The following is a 16,953-nucleotide window of genomic DNA, read 5'->3' as shown; positions in this document are numbered from 1 at the left end:
TTAGTAAGTGAAAGAAGCAAGCCCCAAAGATTACATATTGTATGATTTCATTTATATGAAATTCTGGAAAAGGCAAAACTACAGGGATGAAAAACAAATTAATGGTTCCCAGGTGTTAGGTGGAAGAAGAATGATTGACTACAAAGTGGATACATAGCACAGGAGAACTTTCAGTGTGAAACAAGTAAGGTATTGCATGTTCATATAGTTGTATGCACTGTCTGGTGCTATGCATCTGTCAAAACCTAGAATCGTACATCACAAAGAGTAAACTAAACATACACATCAGCCACACTAAACACCTCCTCCCCCACCCCCCGTACCAGGATAGAATGTAGCCTGTGACCATTTCTCAATTTTCTATAGGGTATTAGTTTTCTAATTGATTTATAGGAGCTCTTTGTAAATTAAGTACATTACACTTTTACCATATTTCTTGTACTAATATTAGATATTTTAGAGTTCTTTACTTGTTTGTAAAATAAATGAATTTTGTTTATTTCATACTTACTGCTAGTGATTAGTTATATGAGTTTATTATCTCATAAAGAGGAAGCAACTGCCACTAATTGAGTATCTACTGAAAACTGTTATAATGACAAAATCTACTGCTCCATATTCTTTTAGATTCAGCTTCTATTGCAACAGAATATTCCCTGAAATTTGATGAATCCATGACAGAAGATGAAATAGAAGAAAAATCATTTCGATCTTTACTGCCTTCTGAGAGTCATCGCAGATTTAATATGGAAAAGAGAAGAGGCCATCATGATGACTCTGATGAAGAAACTTCCCCAGAAAAGACTACACTGTCTTCTGCCAAGGTGGGTTTCAGTGTGCCCATAGAGATACTTCATAAGCAGTTGTGAATGTGTTCTCTCAAAGTTGTGAGGATACATTTTGTACTTGAACTCAATTGTTAGCTATCAAAATGGTTTTCCTAAGATACCAATTTTATGTTACATTTTTGCTATAAAATTAGGCTTTGCCTTCCTTACAAAGTAGAATACAAACTTATTCCTAAGGCCTTTGAGTGTCTGAGCCAGAGTTATCTCTTTAGCTTTTTTACTTGTTCCACTCTTAAAAAATTTAATGTTATTTAAAAATTTATATTTATGTCATTCTAAAATGTAAACCTTGTGGATAATAAAGACAAATTCTTACCATGTTTATATTCCTGGAGCAGTACTAGCCTTACAGTGGTTGTTTGTTAAAATTTAATGGCTGGCTGCCCTAGCTGGTTTTGCTCAGTGGATAGAGCGTTGGCCTGAGAACTGAAGGGTCCCAGGTTTGATTCTAGTCAAGGGCACATGCCCGAGTTGTGTGCTCAATCCCCAGTGGGGGGCGTGCAGGAGACAGCCAATCAATGATTCTCCCTGATGTTTCTATCTCTCTCTCTCTCTTCCTCTCCCTTCCTCTCTGAAATCAATAAAAATATATTTTTTAAAAGTTTAATGGCTGAATAAATTAGCAGATGAATGTTACTCCCTCTTGTGCCTTTTTTGAATAATGTTTTTTACATGGTTGTCAATATTTTTAAAAAAAGTTTTTATTGATTTCAGAGAGGGAGAGAGAGAGATAGAAATATCAGTGATAAGAGAGAATCATCGATCAGCTGCCTCCTGCATGCCCCCTACTGGGGATTGAGCCTGCAATCCAGGCACATGCCCTGACTGGGAATTGAACCGTGACCTCCTGGTTCATAGGTTGACGCTCAATCACTGAGCCACACCAGCTGGGCTGTTGGCAACATTTTTAATTTATTTAATTTTTAAAATTTATATAATATTTTATAAGTGCATACCTCTTTTTTTTTTCTGCATACCTCCTTTTATGAAGTTAATTATGTTCCAAAAGGTTTAGATGATGATAAACTCAAAGTAAACTCTCTGTATTAGGAGCTGAGCATGCCATTCTCAGGAGGACAAGATAGCTTTTCTAAGTTTACTATGGAGATGGTTCGACAGTATATGAAAGAAGAGGAAATGAGGGCAGCTCACCAGTCTTCACTTCTGCGTCTCCGTGAAAAAGCCTTGAAGGAGAAAACTAAGGCTGAATTAGCCTGGCTAGAGCATCAGAAAAAGTAAGTTCTTTCAGTGAGCATAGTTTTCACTGTTTAATTTCTCTCATTAAAACCAAATGCTTTGTTTTTAAAGATGATTTTGTTTCTTCATTTAATTTGATTTGATTAACCCAGTTTCACAAGCTAGAAATATGGCCGCCATATTTGAATCATGTTGCTTTTAAGACCTTCTACTCATGTAACACTTCCTTTGCATTTCTCTTTTTTCACTTAACTGACTCTTACGTTGTTATTTTATACTTAATTCCCTTATTATATTGTAAATTTCTTAAAGCTGTTTTCTCTTTAAAGAACACAATCTAGTTTGCATATATTGCCTGTGCAGTGAAATAATTGTTGGGATAGGAATTGCTGCTTGCAGCAACTGTTTTCCCCATTTGAAAATGTTTAATTGGTTTAGAGACTTTAGTGGTTGAAATTATTGACATTAGAATAAAAATTTAATCTAATCTTTGTCTTGATGGGAAATATTTGCAGACATCTCCGAGACAAAGGAGAAGATGATAAAATGCCTCCACTTCGGAAGAAACAGCGTGGCTTGCTCTTAAAGTTGCAGCAAGAAAAGGTATGTTAGGAAAAAGAATACTGTAAGAGAACTTACTATAAGGCAAGTTAGTTGTGGAATCTACTATCTTGCCTAATCTCTTTTTCTTATTATGTTAATTGAGATTTAATTGATATTCACTACTTGTTTATGCCTATACTACTATAATTACAGGAGTTGCTTGGTAGTGTACTATATTTCTCCAAATTAGGATTGCGTGTCACTGGTGACTTAATACAATATAGCAGCGATTTTCAACCTGTGTGCTACAAGAATTTTTAAAACATGTAATACCTGACTAATTATTGACCTCTTTCCTTTATTTTTTTATTTTTTTAAATTTCTTTATTGATTAAGGTGTTACATATGTGTCCTTCTTCCCCCATTACCCTCCCATACCCCCCACTCATGCCCTCACCCCCCTGTTGTCTGTGTCCATTGGTTAGGCCCATATGCATGCATACAAGTCCTTTGGTTGATCTCTCCCCCTTACCCCTCCCCTCCCCTACCGTCCCTCCAAGGTTTGATGGTCTGATCGATGTTTCTCTGTCTCTGGAACTGTTTTTGTTCATCAGTTTATGTTGTTCATTATATTCCACAAATGAGTGAGATCATGTGATATTTATCTTTCTCTGACTGGCTTATTTCACTTAGCATAATGCTCTTCAGTTCCATCCATGTTGTTGCAAATGGTAGGAATTCCTTCTTTTTTAGTGCAGCGTAGTATTCCATTGTGTAGATGTACTACAGTTTTTTAATCCACTCATCTGCTGATGGGCACTTAGGCTGTTTTCAAATCTTAGCTATGGTAAATTGTGCTGCTATGAACATAGGGGCGCATATATCCTTTCTGATTGATGTTTCTAGCTTCTTGGGATATATTCCTAGAAGTGGTATTACTGGGTCAAATGGGAGTTCCATTTTTAGTTTTTTGAGGAAACTCCATACTGTTCTCCACAGTGGCTGCACCAATCTGCATTCCCACCAGCAGTACATCAGGGTTCCTTTTTCTCCACATCCTCACCAACATTTGTCATTTATTGATTTGTTGATGATAGCCATTCTGACAGGTGTGAGATGGTACTGCATTGTTGTTTTGATTTGCATCTCTCCGATAATTAGTGACTTTGAGCATGTTTTCATATGTCTCTTGGCCTTCTGTATGTCTTCTTTCGAAAAGTTTCTGTTTAGGTCTGTTGCCCATTTCTTGATTGGATTGTTTATCTTCCTTTTGTTGAGTTGTATGAGTTCCTTGTAAATGTTGGAGAGTAAACCCTTATCAGTGATAACATTGGCAAATATGTTCTGCCATGTAGTGGTCTTTCTTATTGTTTTGTTGCTGGTTTCTTTTGCTGTGCAAAAGCTTTTTATTTTGATGTGTTCTCAAAACAGCCTGGTACTGGCACAAGAACAGACATATAGATCAATGGAATAGAATAGAGAACCCAGAAATCAACCCAAACCACTATGCCCAATTAATATTCGACAAAGGAGGCATGAACATAAAATGGAGTCAAGACAGTCTCTTCAATAAATGGTGTTCGGAAAATTGGACAGATAAATGCAAAAAAATGAAACTAGACCACCAACTTACACCATACATAAAAATAAACTCAAAATGGATAAAGGACTTAAACATATGACCTCTTTCCTTTAGATTGCCAAATGAAAAAATGACAACAGCCAACACAATAGCCACCCAGTGTTCTTGAATCAAAATTATATACTTTTTTTTTTTTGACAGATTGGCAAATGAATGTTTTGGCATGTTGCAGAATTTTAGTAATTAGTTTATGTGTACCATGAAATGAAAAAGGTTGAAAATTGCTGCAGTATAGAATCAAGTCTTCTGCCTTCATTTAGTATGTAAAATAAAATAGTCCTTTGAAATGCGTATTTTTAAAAAATAAGGTATTTATAAGAGTTTCTTTAGATTAATATATCTTAATCACTGTTTTCCCAAATAGATATCTAAGGCATATTAATTACAAGTTGACAAATATTTTGGTTTAGTGGACTCAGAAACACCTGGGATTTGAATCTTGGAGAGGCAGCATGGGGTAGTGCTTAAAAATTCAGCTCTAGAGTCAGATTGCCTGGGTTAAAATCCAAAGTCTACCAATATTAGTTTCATAACTTAGGACAAGTTACTTAACTTCTTGGTGCCTCAGTTTCCTTATCTGTCAACTGAGGATAATACTGATAATATTCTTTGCAGGGTTGTTGGGAGGAATAAGTGAATTAATACATATAATAAACTTAGAATATCCCTTGGCACACGGTAAGTGCTCAATAAATGTTAGTTGTTATTCCTTGAATTCTAGCTTTGTCACTTGCAATTGTGCAATCATAGTCAAGTTTAAGTAACTCTGTGAGACTTCCTTATCTGTAGGAGTGATATTATATAGACTTCATATTGTGGTTGTGAGGACTAAATGCAATAACATATGTAAATATATTTCATATTGCCTGGTCAGTATGGAATCAATAGATTCTAGTTTTCTTTTCCCTTATTGACCTGTTGCCAGTTACTGCTTTCTTACATGGTCAATGAACTTAGTCATTTGAGTTATATGTTGGATTACTTCTTAAATAACCTTTTTTTTTTTTTTTTAGTTTACCTAGGAAATAGGATTGCAAGAAATTATAAGTAACAAATTGTTAATGTCTTTATTATGCTTATTTTTATTGACAAGAAAACAGATTAAAATGTTTTTGAAAAAAGGACAATCCATGTTAAATTTTAACATTTATTAACAGCCAAGTGTATCATCTTTTGCTCACTTAATTAGCAATAGAGAGCTTAATAATATCCTGTGTAGAGAGAGCTTGGTGCAATATAGTCTTACATGTTTTTGGTGGCATTTTAAGTGGAGACAATTCTGTTTTGAAAGCAAATTTAAAACTTTTAAGGGTAAAAAAAAGAAAACAAATCTTTTAAGGGCCATAAAATAATTCATCCTCTTTGACTTGTCTTATTTTTTGGAGTCTCTCCTAAAGAAATAATCCATAGTATGAAGCAATTATAAACATTAAAGGAGTATTAGTGATAGTAAAAAATTATAAGGAACTTATACTAGAAAATGTGAAGGGCATATTAAGTATAAAAAGGGCAGATGATGCCCTAACCGGTTTGGCTCAGTGGATGGAGCGTCGGCCTGCGGACTGAAGGGTCCCAGGTTCGATTCCAGTCAGGGGCATGTACCTTGGTTGCGGGCACATTCCCAGTGGGGGGTGTGCAGGAGGCAGCTGATCAATGTTTCTCTCTCATCTGATGTTTCTGACTCTCTCTCCCTCTTCCTTCCTCTCTGCAGGAAATCAATAAAAATATATATTTTTAAAAGGGCAGATGAAATTATAGTCTGTTGTAATTATAATTATTTAAAGGATTATGTTAAATTATTTTAGATAGATGAAGTTATATGACTTGTTTTTTATAAATATTTACAAAGTTTTCAATGTTATTACTTTTTTAAAAAATAAATCTTTATTGTTCAGATTATTACAATTGTTCCTCTTTTTCCCCCCATAGCCCCCCTCCACCCGGTTCCCACCCCACCCTCTGCTCTTACTCCCCCCACACTGTCCTCATCCATAGGTGTATGATTTTTGTCCAGTCTCTTCCTGCCCCCAACACACCCCTTTCGCCCCGAGAATTGTCAGTCCACTCCCTTTCTATGCCCCTGATTCTATTATATTCACCAGTTTATTCTGTTCATCAGATTTTTTTTTAACTTGATTTTTAGATTCACTTGTTGATAGATATGTATTTGTTGTTCATAATTTTTAACTTTACCTTTTTCTTCTTCTTCCTCTTCTTAAAGAATACCTTGCAGCATTTCATATAATACTGGTTTGGCGGTGATGAACTCCTTTAGCTTTTTCTTATCTGTGAATCTCTTTATCTGCCCTTCAATTCTGAATGATAGCTTTACTGGGTAGAGTAATCTTGGTTGTAGGTTCTTGCTATTCATCACTTTGAATATTTCTTGCCACTCCCGTCTGGCCTGCATAGTTTCTGTTGAGAAATCAGCTGACAATCGTATGGGTGCTCCCTTGTAGGTAACTGTTTTTCTCTTGCTGCTTTTAATATTTTCTCTTTGTCTTTTGCTCTTGGCATTTTAATTATGATGTGTCTTGGTGTGGTCCTCTTTGGATTCCTTTTGTTTGGGGTTCTCTGCGCTTCCTGGACTTGTAAGTCTATTTCTTTCACCAGGTGGGGGGAGTTTTCTGTCATTATTTCTTCAAATAGGTTTTCAGTATCCTGCTCTCTCTCTTCTTCTGACACCCCCATAATTCTGATGTTGGTACACTTGAAGTTGTCCCAGAGGCTCCTTACACTATCTTCATATTTTTGGATTCTTTTTTCTTTTTGCTTTTCCCGTTGGGTGTTTTTTGCTTCTTTGTATTTCAAATCTTTGACTTGATTCTTGCGATCCTCTAGTCTGCTGTTGGATCTCTGTATATTATTTTTTATTTCAGTCAGAGTATGCTTAATTTCTAGTTGGTCCTTTTTCATATCCTCAAGGGTCTCGCTAAATTGATCGGCAGGTTCTAGAAAATTCTTGAAAAACCTTATAACTGTGGTTTTGAACTCTATATCCAGTCGTTTGCTTTCCTCCATTCCATTCATTTGTGACCTGTTTCTTTGTCTCCGCATTTTGGCTGCTTCCCTGAGTTGATAGAGTGGCTTTATGTGCTAGGTGTCTTATAGGGCCCAGTGGCTCAGCCTCCCCAGTTACCTGAGGTGGATCCTCTTGGTACACCCCTTTGTGGGCTGTGTGCACAGTCTTATTGTAGTTAAGCCTGGATTGTTGTTGGTATCACTGAGAGGAATTGACCTCCAGGCCAATTGGCTGTGAGGATCAGCTTTGTCTACGCTGGGAGAACTTCTGGCTAGAGACACCCTTATGAGACAAGACTTGCTTGAGTGGGGCTTTGGTGCTCACTGAGCCTGCCCCCTGAGTGTGTCCCTTATGGATCTGAGGAGTTGTAATCTGGATGGTCCCACTCTGACCCCTGGGTACACTGGGTCTTGGATCTCCAAGGAGGTGCTAATTTAGCCTCTGCCTGAGGCCACCCAGCAGGAGCTATGGAGAGATCTGCAGATTTCTCTTCTTTGTTTGGGTTTTGGAGGTGCCCAGATGAGGCCCAGCTGTGAAGCAATGCAAGCTGCTGCGGGGCCTTGGGCCTTCCTTTGGATGTTCTGGGTCTCACTGACTCAGCTGCAGTTTGTTAGGTAAGTTTAGAATTCAAAGGACCAGGTCATTCATATGCAAAAGCCTCTGTGCTCAGCTTGGATGGGCAGAGTCTCAGGGTGGAGCAAACAGCATTGGCTTCGAGGGGCGGGATCTCAGGGTGGAGCAAACAGCAATGGCTTCCCGTCAGCCCTTTCCTAAGAGGCCCCTGGGTCTCAGTGTCCCACGGTAATTGCTGCAAGCACCTCTGAGAGAAAGCCGCCCTCGAGTTTTGCCCGCTGCCAAACAGTCCATTTCTCCCCGTATGAGGCTGGGTCCCCAGAGTCTCACCTGGAACTGGAGTTCAGAGCAGTCGGGATCCTTTGTCTCCCTCCCGATTGAGAAAGCTAGCTGCATACTCAGTTGCCAGCCCCTTCCGCTCATGCGCCTCCATACCTCTGCCTTCCGCAGCTCCTCTGAGTCTCAGTGTGCTTTTCTCTTTCCTTCTAGTTGTAGAATTTCCACTCAGCCAGCCTTCCTGTGATTCTGGATGATGTCCATTTTGTCTTTTAGTTGTAGTTTTGAAATTGTTGTGCGAGGCAGCAGTTCAAGTGTTTACCTATGCCGCCATCTTGGTTTCTCTCTCAATGTTATTACTTTCATCTTGAAATACTGTATATGTTTATTCTTGTTAAATGTGATGATTGGATTTTCTTTTTAAAATATTACTTTGGACCTTTCTCCTCCAAATCTCAGTGCTTCTCCTAACTCTTTAAACCTTAGGCGGAAATTAAACGTCTTCAAGAAGCCAATAAGGCAGCTCGGAAGGAAAGACAACTGATTCTTAAACAGCAGGAGGAGATAGAAAGGATCCGACAGACCACCATAAAACTGCAGGAGAAGTTAAAGTCTGCAGGGGAAAATAAATTGGTAAATCACATGAAATTATTATTTCTTTGTTTTTGGCCTCATGCTGCTTGCTAATACCTAGCCCTGCCTCATTTTCTGATATGATGGGTACGCTCATTCTAGCACTGTGATACATGATGAACTAGGGTAAAGTTTTATGTATATGCCTTTATGTACAGTGACAGTATTTTTTTTTTTTTTTTGCTATGGAATATTCAAGTTTTGAAAGGGACATATGACTCATATATTAGTGTAAAAATGTTTTCCATTTATGAACTCAGTTGAAACAGAGAACCTTGTTATTTCTCATCAATCACGTTCCTTAGAATTAATGAGACTATTTTTGCTATTTATGTGAAACTTATTTCAGCTATTCAATGTTAATATAATGATATATAATTCAAAGGAGAGACACAGACTGTGTTCTCTGGGAATCCCACCTCGCTCTGAGCTCATGATTTGCCATGTCCCACAGGACATCTCCATTGCCCAACTTGGGCTCTTATTTCCGCTTAGGCCACTCTCCTGCATTAGATGCTCTTTATCCCACTCAGGTTGGGACAACTCACTTTCAGCTCCTTTGTCTTTCTCCACCTTGTTCTGTTCCATCTAATGATTTTAGGACTGAATCGTTCAGGAAGGACAAAGCCTCTGCTTTGTTTGTATTGTTCACAAAATAAAAAGTCATGATTGTTCCTACCCAGCTTTCAAAAAAAGTAGAGAATAAATGATTATTTGTAGGAAAGTCTTACTAAGCAATTAAAGTTTTACTTTTGTTCATTAGGTATAATATATCGATTAAACCAATGGTTCCTAAATGTTTTATTATAAACTTTTTAATTTGTAAAAACATTGTTTTCTATAAGGAATATTTAAAGAAAAAGATCCATCCATCAGTATGATTAAAATAATCATGTGTTCCCTTCATTGTTTGTGTCTGACATATGTTTTATATAGTTATAATGTCTGTAATTTTATATTCCTTTTGAGGAATATATATAATTTATATATATATTAAATTAGAGAGGACATTTAGATACCAGATTACTAACAGCAGAAGTTTTTAACATTTTTTTTTACTTCTTAAAAAAATATTACACTTTGTGATTATATATAAATATATGTAAAATACACATAACATAAAATTTATATTTTAACCAGTTTTAAATATGTGATATAATTTTGTCTTCTAAGTAATACCATAATTTCAGCTATTTTACAAATACTGTTTTGGATATAAACTTAATTTTGAAATGACAGTATTTATGATCACTTTGAGATCTTGAATTTCGGTAGAAGTGTAATACTTTATCCCCCTTCTTTGTAGGACTCTCATAGTGATGATGATACAAAGGATAATAAGGCAGTTAGTCCTGGTCCAACTGACTTGGAGACCCGAAGTCCTTCCCCCATTTCCATCTCCAGCAGTGAAACTAGCAGCATTATGCAGAAACTGAAGAAAATGAGAAGCCGCATGGATGAAAAGTAATTCATTTTCATAAATAGTTCCTGTTTTCATTGAAAGTAGCATTAAAAATATTTTTAATGTACTTCATTAGATTAGTTTGATATAACATAGTATTTTATGGATTCAGTAGCATTTTAGCAGAATGAGTGTCAGTCTACAAATTAGTTAACTATAGGTCTGATTTATAAAGCAAATATTCTTGTTTCTAATATAGCCAGGTTTCTTATTTTTAAAATCAAAAGTAGTATTTGTACATATACCTATGACAATGTTTTCTCCTTTCTTTTACCAAGTTATGAGGAAGTGTCAAATTTGTACTTTGTCTGAAATCTGAGGATAGGTCTACTGACTTGGGGAAGCAATTAATTAATGGTATGGCCTGAGATCTTATCCTGTGGCTTTCTGACAACTCTTAGGCTTATTCCAATAGAACAGAGAAATTTAACCTTGTGAGTAGTTGTGGATTGCTCAATAGAAACTACAAAGACAAATTCTCCTGGGATGTTGAGTGATTTGTTACTCTGTCATTCTTTTAAAACACTTCTAAGTATTAGTTTTTAAAGGCTCTTTTAAAGAAGCTACTTAAATGTAGCTCAGTTGTATGTCGCCTTTGACCATGTAAAAGAACATTTATGTGAGAGTTTACTCTTTTTGGTGTACATTTCATTAAATATGTAAATTAGCTGCTAGTGGACCCTATCTTTGATTAAAGAAGAACCTCTACCTTCTTTAAATATGGAAGGAGACCCATTACAAATTTTTGTTGATTGCCATTTTATTTTAAGTTAGCAATTTGAACCACAGGTTGAACTTAAGTTGTATCTTGATATCCTTTGGCAGTGTACCACACATCACTAAATGTAATAATGCTCTGTATTCATAAATATGCTCTATATTCAGAATAATGCTCTACATTCATTAAATCAACCTATGATTTAATTAGTTCTGAACAACTAAGGTGTTGTAAATCAACTCTTAATAACTATAGATGCAGTGTTATATATTGGCATGTTGAAATTGCATTTATTTTTTTAAAAATATGTTTTTATTGATTTTTTTTTTTTAGAAAGAGAGAGGAAGGGAGAGGGATAGAGAGAAACATTGATGAGAGAAAAGCATCATCAATTGGCTGCCTCATTCACACTCCCTAGGGATCAAGCGTGAAACCCAGGCAAGTGCCTGACCAGTAATCAAACCAGCAACCTCTTGGTTCCTGGGTCAATGCTTAAACACCAACCCATACCAGCCTGGCTGAAATTGCATTTTAAAACTTAATATTGGCATTCCATAACTTAAAAATACCTGAGTTGATTATAAAAATTAAAGTTTAAAAATAAATACAGATTTAAAAAATGTAAGGGGGTAAAACCAAATATTCATCAGTGTGTAAGTATTCCTTTTGGATGATTTCCATGGAATAGACTAATTAAGGCTTTTTCAAATAGAAATTTATTGAAATCCTATATCATAAAAGGCTAATATGCAAATTGACCGAACGGCAGAATGACCGGTTGCTATGACGCCCACTGACCACCAGGGGGCAAACGCTCAACGCAGGAGCTGCCCCCTGGTTGTCAGTGTACTCCCACAGGGGGAGTGCCACTCAGCCAGAAGCTGGGCTCATGGCTGGCGAGCGCAGTGGCTGTGGTGGGAGCTTCTCCCGCCTCCTTGGCAGTCAGACATCCCCTGAGGGCTCCTGGACTGCGAGGGGGCACAGGCCGAGCTGAGGGACCTCCCCTCACCCCAGTGCACAAATTTTATGCACTGAGCTTCTAGTACAAAATAATATTGAATGTAAACTGCAATTGAAAAATAAAATTTATTTAATGAAGGCAAAACAAAACCAAAAAATATTTATGGTATTGCCTGACTAATATTGAAATCTTCACCATATCTGATGAATTTAAAAAGTTAAGAATTTAACTTGCAAGGGAAGGCTTTTGATATTTAATTAAAGAAGATATTTTAATTAGAATTTTAAAGAATGTAACACATATTGCCTTAAATTAGAAATATAATTTTTATAGAGAACATTCTAGACTGAGTGTAGTAGCTGAATAAATCCTGATAGTCTGTTAATATATTTTTATTTTATTTGTTTTTTAAATAGGAATAATATACCTATCTTATTTTGTTTATTTAAGTACTAGAGGCCCGGTGCATGAAAATTCATGCACTGGAAGGGGATCCCTCAGCCCAGCCTGCCCCCTCTCACAGTCCAGGAGCCCTCAAGGGCGGGAGGCGACCCGGCAATCAGGGAAAGGCGACGCCCCATCACACTTCTGCTGCTGCCACTGCCGGCAGCGCAAGCCTCGGCCGGCCCTGGTTACCTGAGCCTCGGATGGCCCTGGGCAGCTGGGCAGCTGCCATCTGAGGCTTGCCTGCGACTTGGGCCAGCCCTGGGTGTCTGGGGGGCTGAGGGGATTGGGGGACTCTGGAGGCAGGTGCACGGAGCGGCCGCGCACTTGCCGCCCTGGCGGGGCTGAGGGGACTGGGTGCCTCCATCTTGTGGCTGTGGACGCCGCCATCTTTGAGGGCGGGGCAGTCAATTAGCATATTCCCTTATTGGCTGTGGGCGCCACCATCTTTGCAGTGGCGTTAGGGTCAATTAGCATATTCTCTCTCTATTAGATAGGATATGCAAATTATTAGATAATGTTAAGTAATTGAATAGAATTTTCTATAGGAAAAAAGTACTAGACTGCATTTTCTTTTATGTCAGTTATCTTATCCTCATTTATCTTTCTTTTTGAATATCATTAAGAATGTTTTAAGGACTAGGGGAGGTAGAAGATAATATTGGGGGATAAATGATGATGGAGGGAGACTTGACTTGGGGTGGTAAACACACAATACAGTATATAGGTGATATAGAATTGTACACCTGAAACCTATATAATTTTTTATTTTTTTTATTTATTTTTATTGATATTTCACAGAGAGGAAGGGAGAGGGATAGAGAGTTAGAAACATCGATGAGAGAGAAACATCGATCAGCTGCCTCCTGCACACCTCCCACTGAGGATGTGCCCGCAACCAAGGTACATGCCCTTGACCGGAATCGAACCCGGGACCTTTCAGTCCGCAGGCCGACGCTCTATCCACTGAGCCAAACCGGTTTCGGCTGAAACCTATATAATTTTATTAACCAATTTCACCCCAATAAATTCAAGAAAAAAAGAGGGAATGCTTAGGGACTTGAAAGAATTAATCCATTTCAAATTTAAAACAAATTTTATTTTTACTTATAACAATATAAAATTAGTGAATCTTAGAGGCAGAAAGAATTTTAAAATGATTTAGGATATTAGATTTTTATTTAATATTTTCAGAACCAAATGATTTTAGAACTGGTTGTTTCATTTAAAAATTTAGATCCTAATTTTGCTCTTTCAAATTATATGATTTTATAATAAATTGGGACAATCTATAGTTATAATAGCTTAGTGGAAGGGGCAGAGAGGTTCTCATTTATGTCACATGGCCTAGCAGTTTGTTGTATTAAAAAAGTGTGAGGAGATACTTGAATGGAGAAAGAAAGAACCGTAAAATGCTGTTACTAAAAGGGTTTTTACGGAAGTCATCTAATATAGTCCCTTAGTTTTACAGAAGGGAATGATGCCCACAGAGATTAAGTAACTGGTCCCTGGTCACACACACATCAAATGGCAGAGCTGGAACTGGAACCCTGCTCTCTGAACTTTAGCCAACTAAAATTAAAGTTGAATTAAGTTGGCCTATCTGCTTTTAACCTCAGAATTTTATAAAAACTACATTGATGACAAAGTTATCTAAGTAGAAACTGAGCCTTCTAAATAGTATTTATTGAAACTGGAGCCGAAACCGGTTTGGCTCAATGGATAGAGCGTCGGCCTGCGGACTGAAGGGTCCCGGGTTCGATTCCGGTCAAGGGCATGTACCTTGGTTGCGGGCACATCCCCAGTGGGGGGTGTGCAGGAGGCAGCTGATCGATGTTTCTCTCTCATCGATGTTTCTAGCTCTCTATCCCTCTCCCTTCCTCTCTGTAAAAAATCAATAAAATATATTTAAAAAAAAAAAAAAAAAAAAAAAAAAGAAACTGGAGAAAGACCCATTGGCTGATTGCTGGAGTTGAATAGCTCAAGTTTAGAGTGTGAAAGTGTGACTTTAAAAATGACTCAATTACTCATGAATTTCTTAAGATTAAACATTATCTTCTATATTCTATATATATATATATATAAAAGCCTAAGCAACTGTTCGACCAACCAGTTGCTATGACGCGCACTGACCATCAGGGGGAAGACGCTCAACACAGGAGCTGCCCCCTGGTGGTCAGTGCACTCCCACAGCGGGAGCACTGTGCAGCTGACCGACAGGTGCCCGATGCAGGGCTCAGGGCTGGCCACCGCAGCCCAGAGACCGCAGTGGAGCGGCAGAGAGCTTACTGAGCGGCAGCGGCAGGCACAGTGGGGCCAGGATGAGCAGGAGCGGCAGGCGGCCTTGGACTGCCGGTTTCGGCCCGATCCCCACAGGCCACGCAGAGGGAACCCACCGGGCCTCTAGTAGGAACATAATAATCTCCATACTCTATTAAATCTATCATACATCTAATCCCAGTACACTTTTCTTACTCTCAGAGGCCTTGTTGGGGTGATGCCTTAACAACTATAAAGTGTATTAGTAGCATTTTCTATTAGTGGGCATTTATGTCTCCATAAATCACAAATTTTATTTCTTACTTGTGCAGCATCTTGAAGGATTGTTAAATCTAGTGTGAAATACTGTGCTTTTCTCTCAACCTTAGTTTATTTAGCTTTTAAAAGATACTCTTTATTTCTAAAATGTACATATATTAAATAAGGAATATATATGTTCTGGGAAGAAGTTCTAACTTTAAGTTAAACTTTTCTTATACTGTTTCTTTATTTGATTTTATTTTTCTGTTAGCCCTTTCTCTGTTGTTCATTTCGAATCTAGAGCTTTTGAATATGCTTAATCTTTACAAATGAAGAAAAAGATCACTATTTGTTTTAATAGAGAAAATTATCCATTATTGGCTGGACAAAAAAATTAAATTGTATCTTTTTACAGTTTATTTCACATGTTTCAATATTCTACTTTTTGTACTAGGTCATGCATGCATTTAGCGGTTATACACTTAATAAGAGGGTGGGTGAAATTTGAGTGTTATGAATAGATTTTTTTTGGACCTTTTGCCAAGTAAATGTGTTTCCGCATAGTATTTTGATAATTGGCATCAAAATAAGTTTATTATATGTTCTTGCATTAAAGAATGGCATTAAAGAATGGCAAGGAAGATTGCAGTGTCTTACTGAAATTTGGAAAAATTATTTTTCCTCAAACTTCGGTGCAGAAAATCAAGGCAATCCAGATGTGTGTGTGTGTGTGTGTGTGTGTGTAAATGAAAGAGAGGTGAAATACTAAGTTGTATACAGAAAACAGACTTGAGATAGTCTGTTTTCTAAAAATATATATATGGGAAAGACTGTGCATACTTTTTAAAATCCAAATGAGTGGCTGGATTTATACCTAGATTTTCTCACTTCTGTGACGTACTGATATTATTCCTTGCCCTTCCAAGGCAATTAATGTTGCCTTGATCCACAAGTTATTGTTGTGTGCATGTGAACAGGAGCATGCTCTGTCAAAGAGAATTAGCCTTTCCAAACTTACTCGACTTATTTATTCTTTCATGTATATAGTGATCTATTCGTTATTTAAAAAGAAAGGAAACTAGTGGATTTTTGCTATTTTATAACTTTAACATATGTAATTTTCTTACCTTTAACCTTGTGATTGAGCTGTCCACAGCATGATTTTTAAAACTGGAATTAGCTTAGTTTATTTTTAATGATGTGTCCTGATATTTTATAGGATGGATATTGTATTTCAATATTATTATTCAAGTGGGCCTTTGTTAAAAATAAAGCAAGAAACCTCTACTTGGTCCTGTTAGTAGAAGTAAGTTTTTTTGTTGTAGAGGTAAATAGTGTATTTTTTACTATAAGTTGATTTTCTAAATTACATTATTATTTTCAAGTTGATCATGATGATAAGGTTAAGTAAGGCAAATGTAGTGCTTTTTTGTTTAATTTCAAGCTTAAAATACATGACAAAGTACAGATATAAAAATCACTTGCTCAAGATTACATATGTATGTAGAATTGCTAATACATAGGTTCACAGCCATAATTGTATTTTATGCTAAAGCTTATGGGGACATTTATTTAGCTGCAGAATGTACTTCTCATTACTAACAAACAAGTAAATTATTTAAAAGTGTAGATAATGGTTAAGCAGCATATGAGAAGAAGAAAGGCACGTTTACTCAGAAATCATTGGTAAGGTCTATAAAAAGTACATGTTTGATGTTTCACACAGAGTATAACACTTGCTTTAACTGAGTAGCTTATAATGTTCTTCAGGAAACATATGAAACGTTCCTCACTCAGTCTTATGCTTTCCCTTTCTCATTCTTTCTGCCTCTTGATCTCTTGGTTTTAAAATCTTCCTCCTTATTTTGTAGACACTGCTCTCCTGTTCACTACTTCTTCTCTGTCTTTACGTCTCATCACTGGGCCTCTCTCAGTGTCTGTTTTCCCAACCTTCATCCCAAATTCCAGCTGTATATCTACAACCAGTTGGTCAGGTAACTGCACCTTTTTCAGTGCACTCTTTGATAGAGCATGCTCTGTTCTTTCTGTTTGTTTTGTTTGCTTTTTTTCTTTCTTTTTTGTTATTTTTTGTTTGTTTGTTTTGTTTGTTTTTT

The 16,953-nt window shown here is 37.0% G+C and overlaps 1 protein-coding gene across 2 annotated transcripts in view; it reads left to right on the top strand.

The window, feature by feature from the left end:
* The window catches only part of CEP350 (centrosomal protein 350), a 120,787-nt gene that overhangs the window by 68,390 nt on the left and 35,444 nt on the right, over nucleotides 1-16,953 (top strand). The window contains exons 23-28 of one of the 2 annotated variants that reach the window (XM_080648779.1): nucleotides 628-824; nucleotides 1,899-2,083; nucleotides 2,561-2,648; nucleotides 8,588-8,734; nucleotides 10,041-10,198; nucleotides 16,711-16,833. In XM_080648779.1, the coding sequence (XP_080504905.1) occupies nucleotides 628-824; nucleotides 1,899-2,083; nucleotides 2,561-2,648; nucleotides 8,588-8,734; nucleotides 10,041-10,198; nucleotides 16,711-16,833 (898 nt within the window). The remainder of the gene's footprint in view (nucleotides 1-627; nucleotides 825-1,898; nucleotides 2,084-2,560; nucleotides 2,649-8,587; nucleotides 8,735-10,040; nucleotides 10,199-16,710; nucleotides 16,834-16,953) is intronic. The other variant, XM_080648780.1, reaches the window with a different exon arrangement.

Source organism: Plecotus auritus (genome assembly GCF_963455305.1).
Source record: "Plecotus auritus genome assembly, chromosome: 12".
Lineage (NCBI taxonomy): Eukaryota > Metazoa > Chordata > Mammalia > Chiroptera > Vespertilionidae > Plecotus > Plecotus auritus.
The sequence above is the reverse complement of the archived record's forward strand: the minus strand, read 5'-3'. Positions and strand labels throughout refer to the sequence as shown.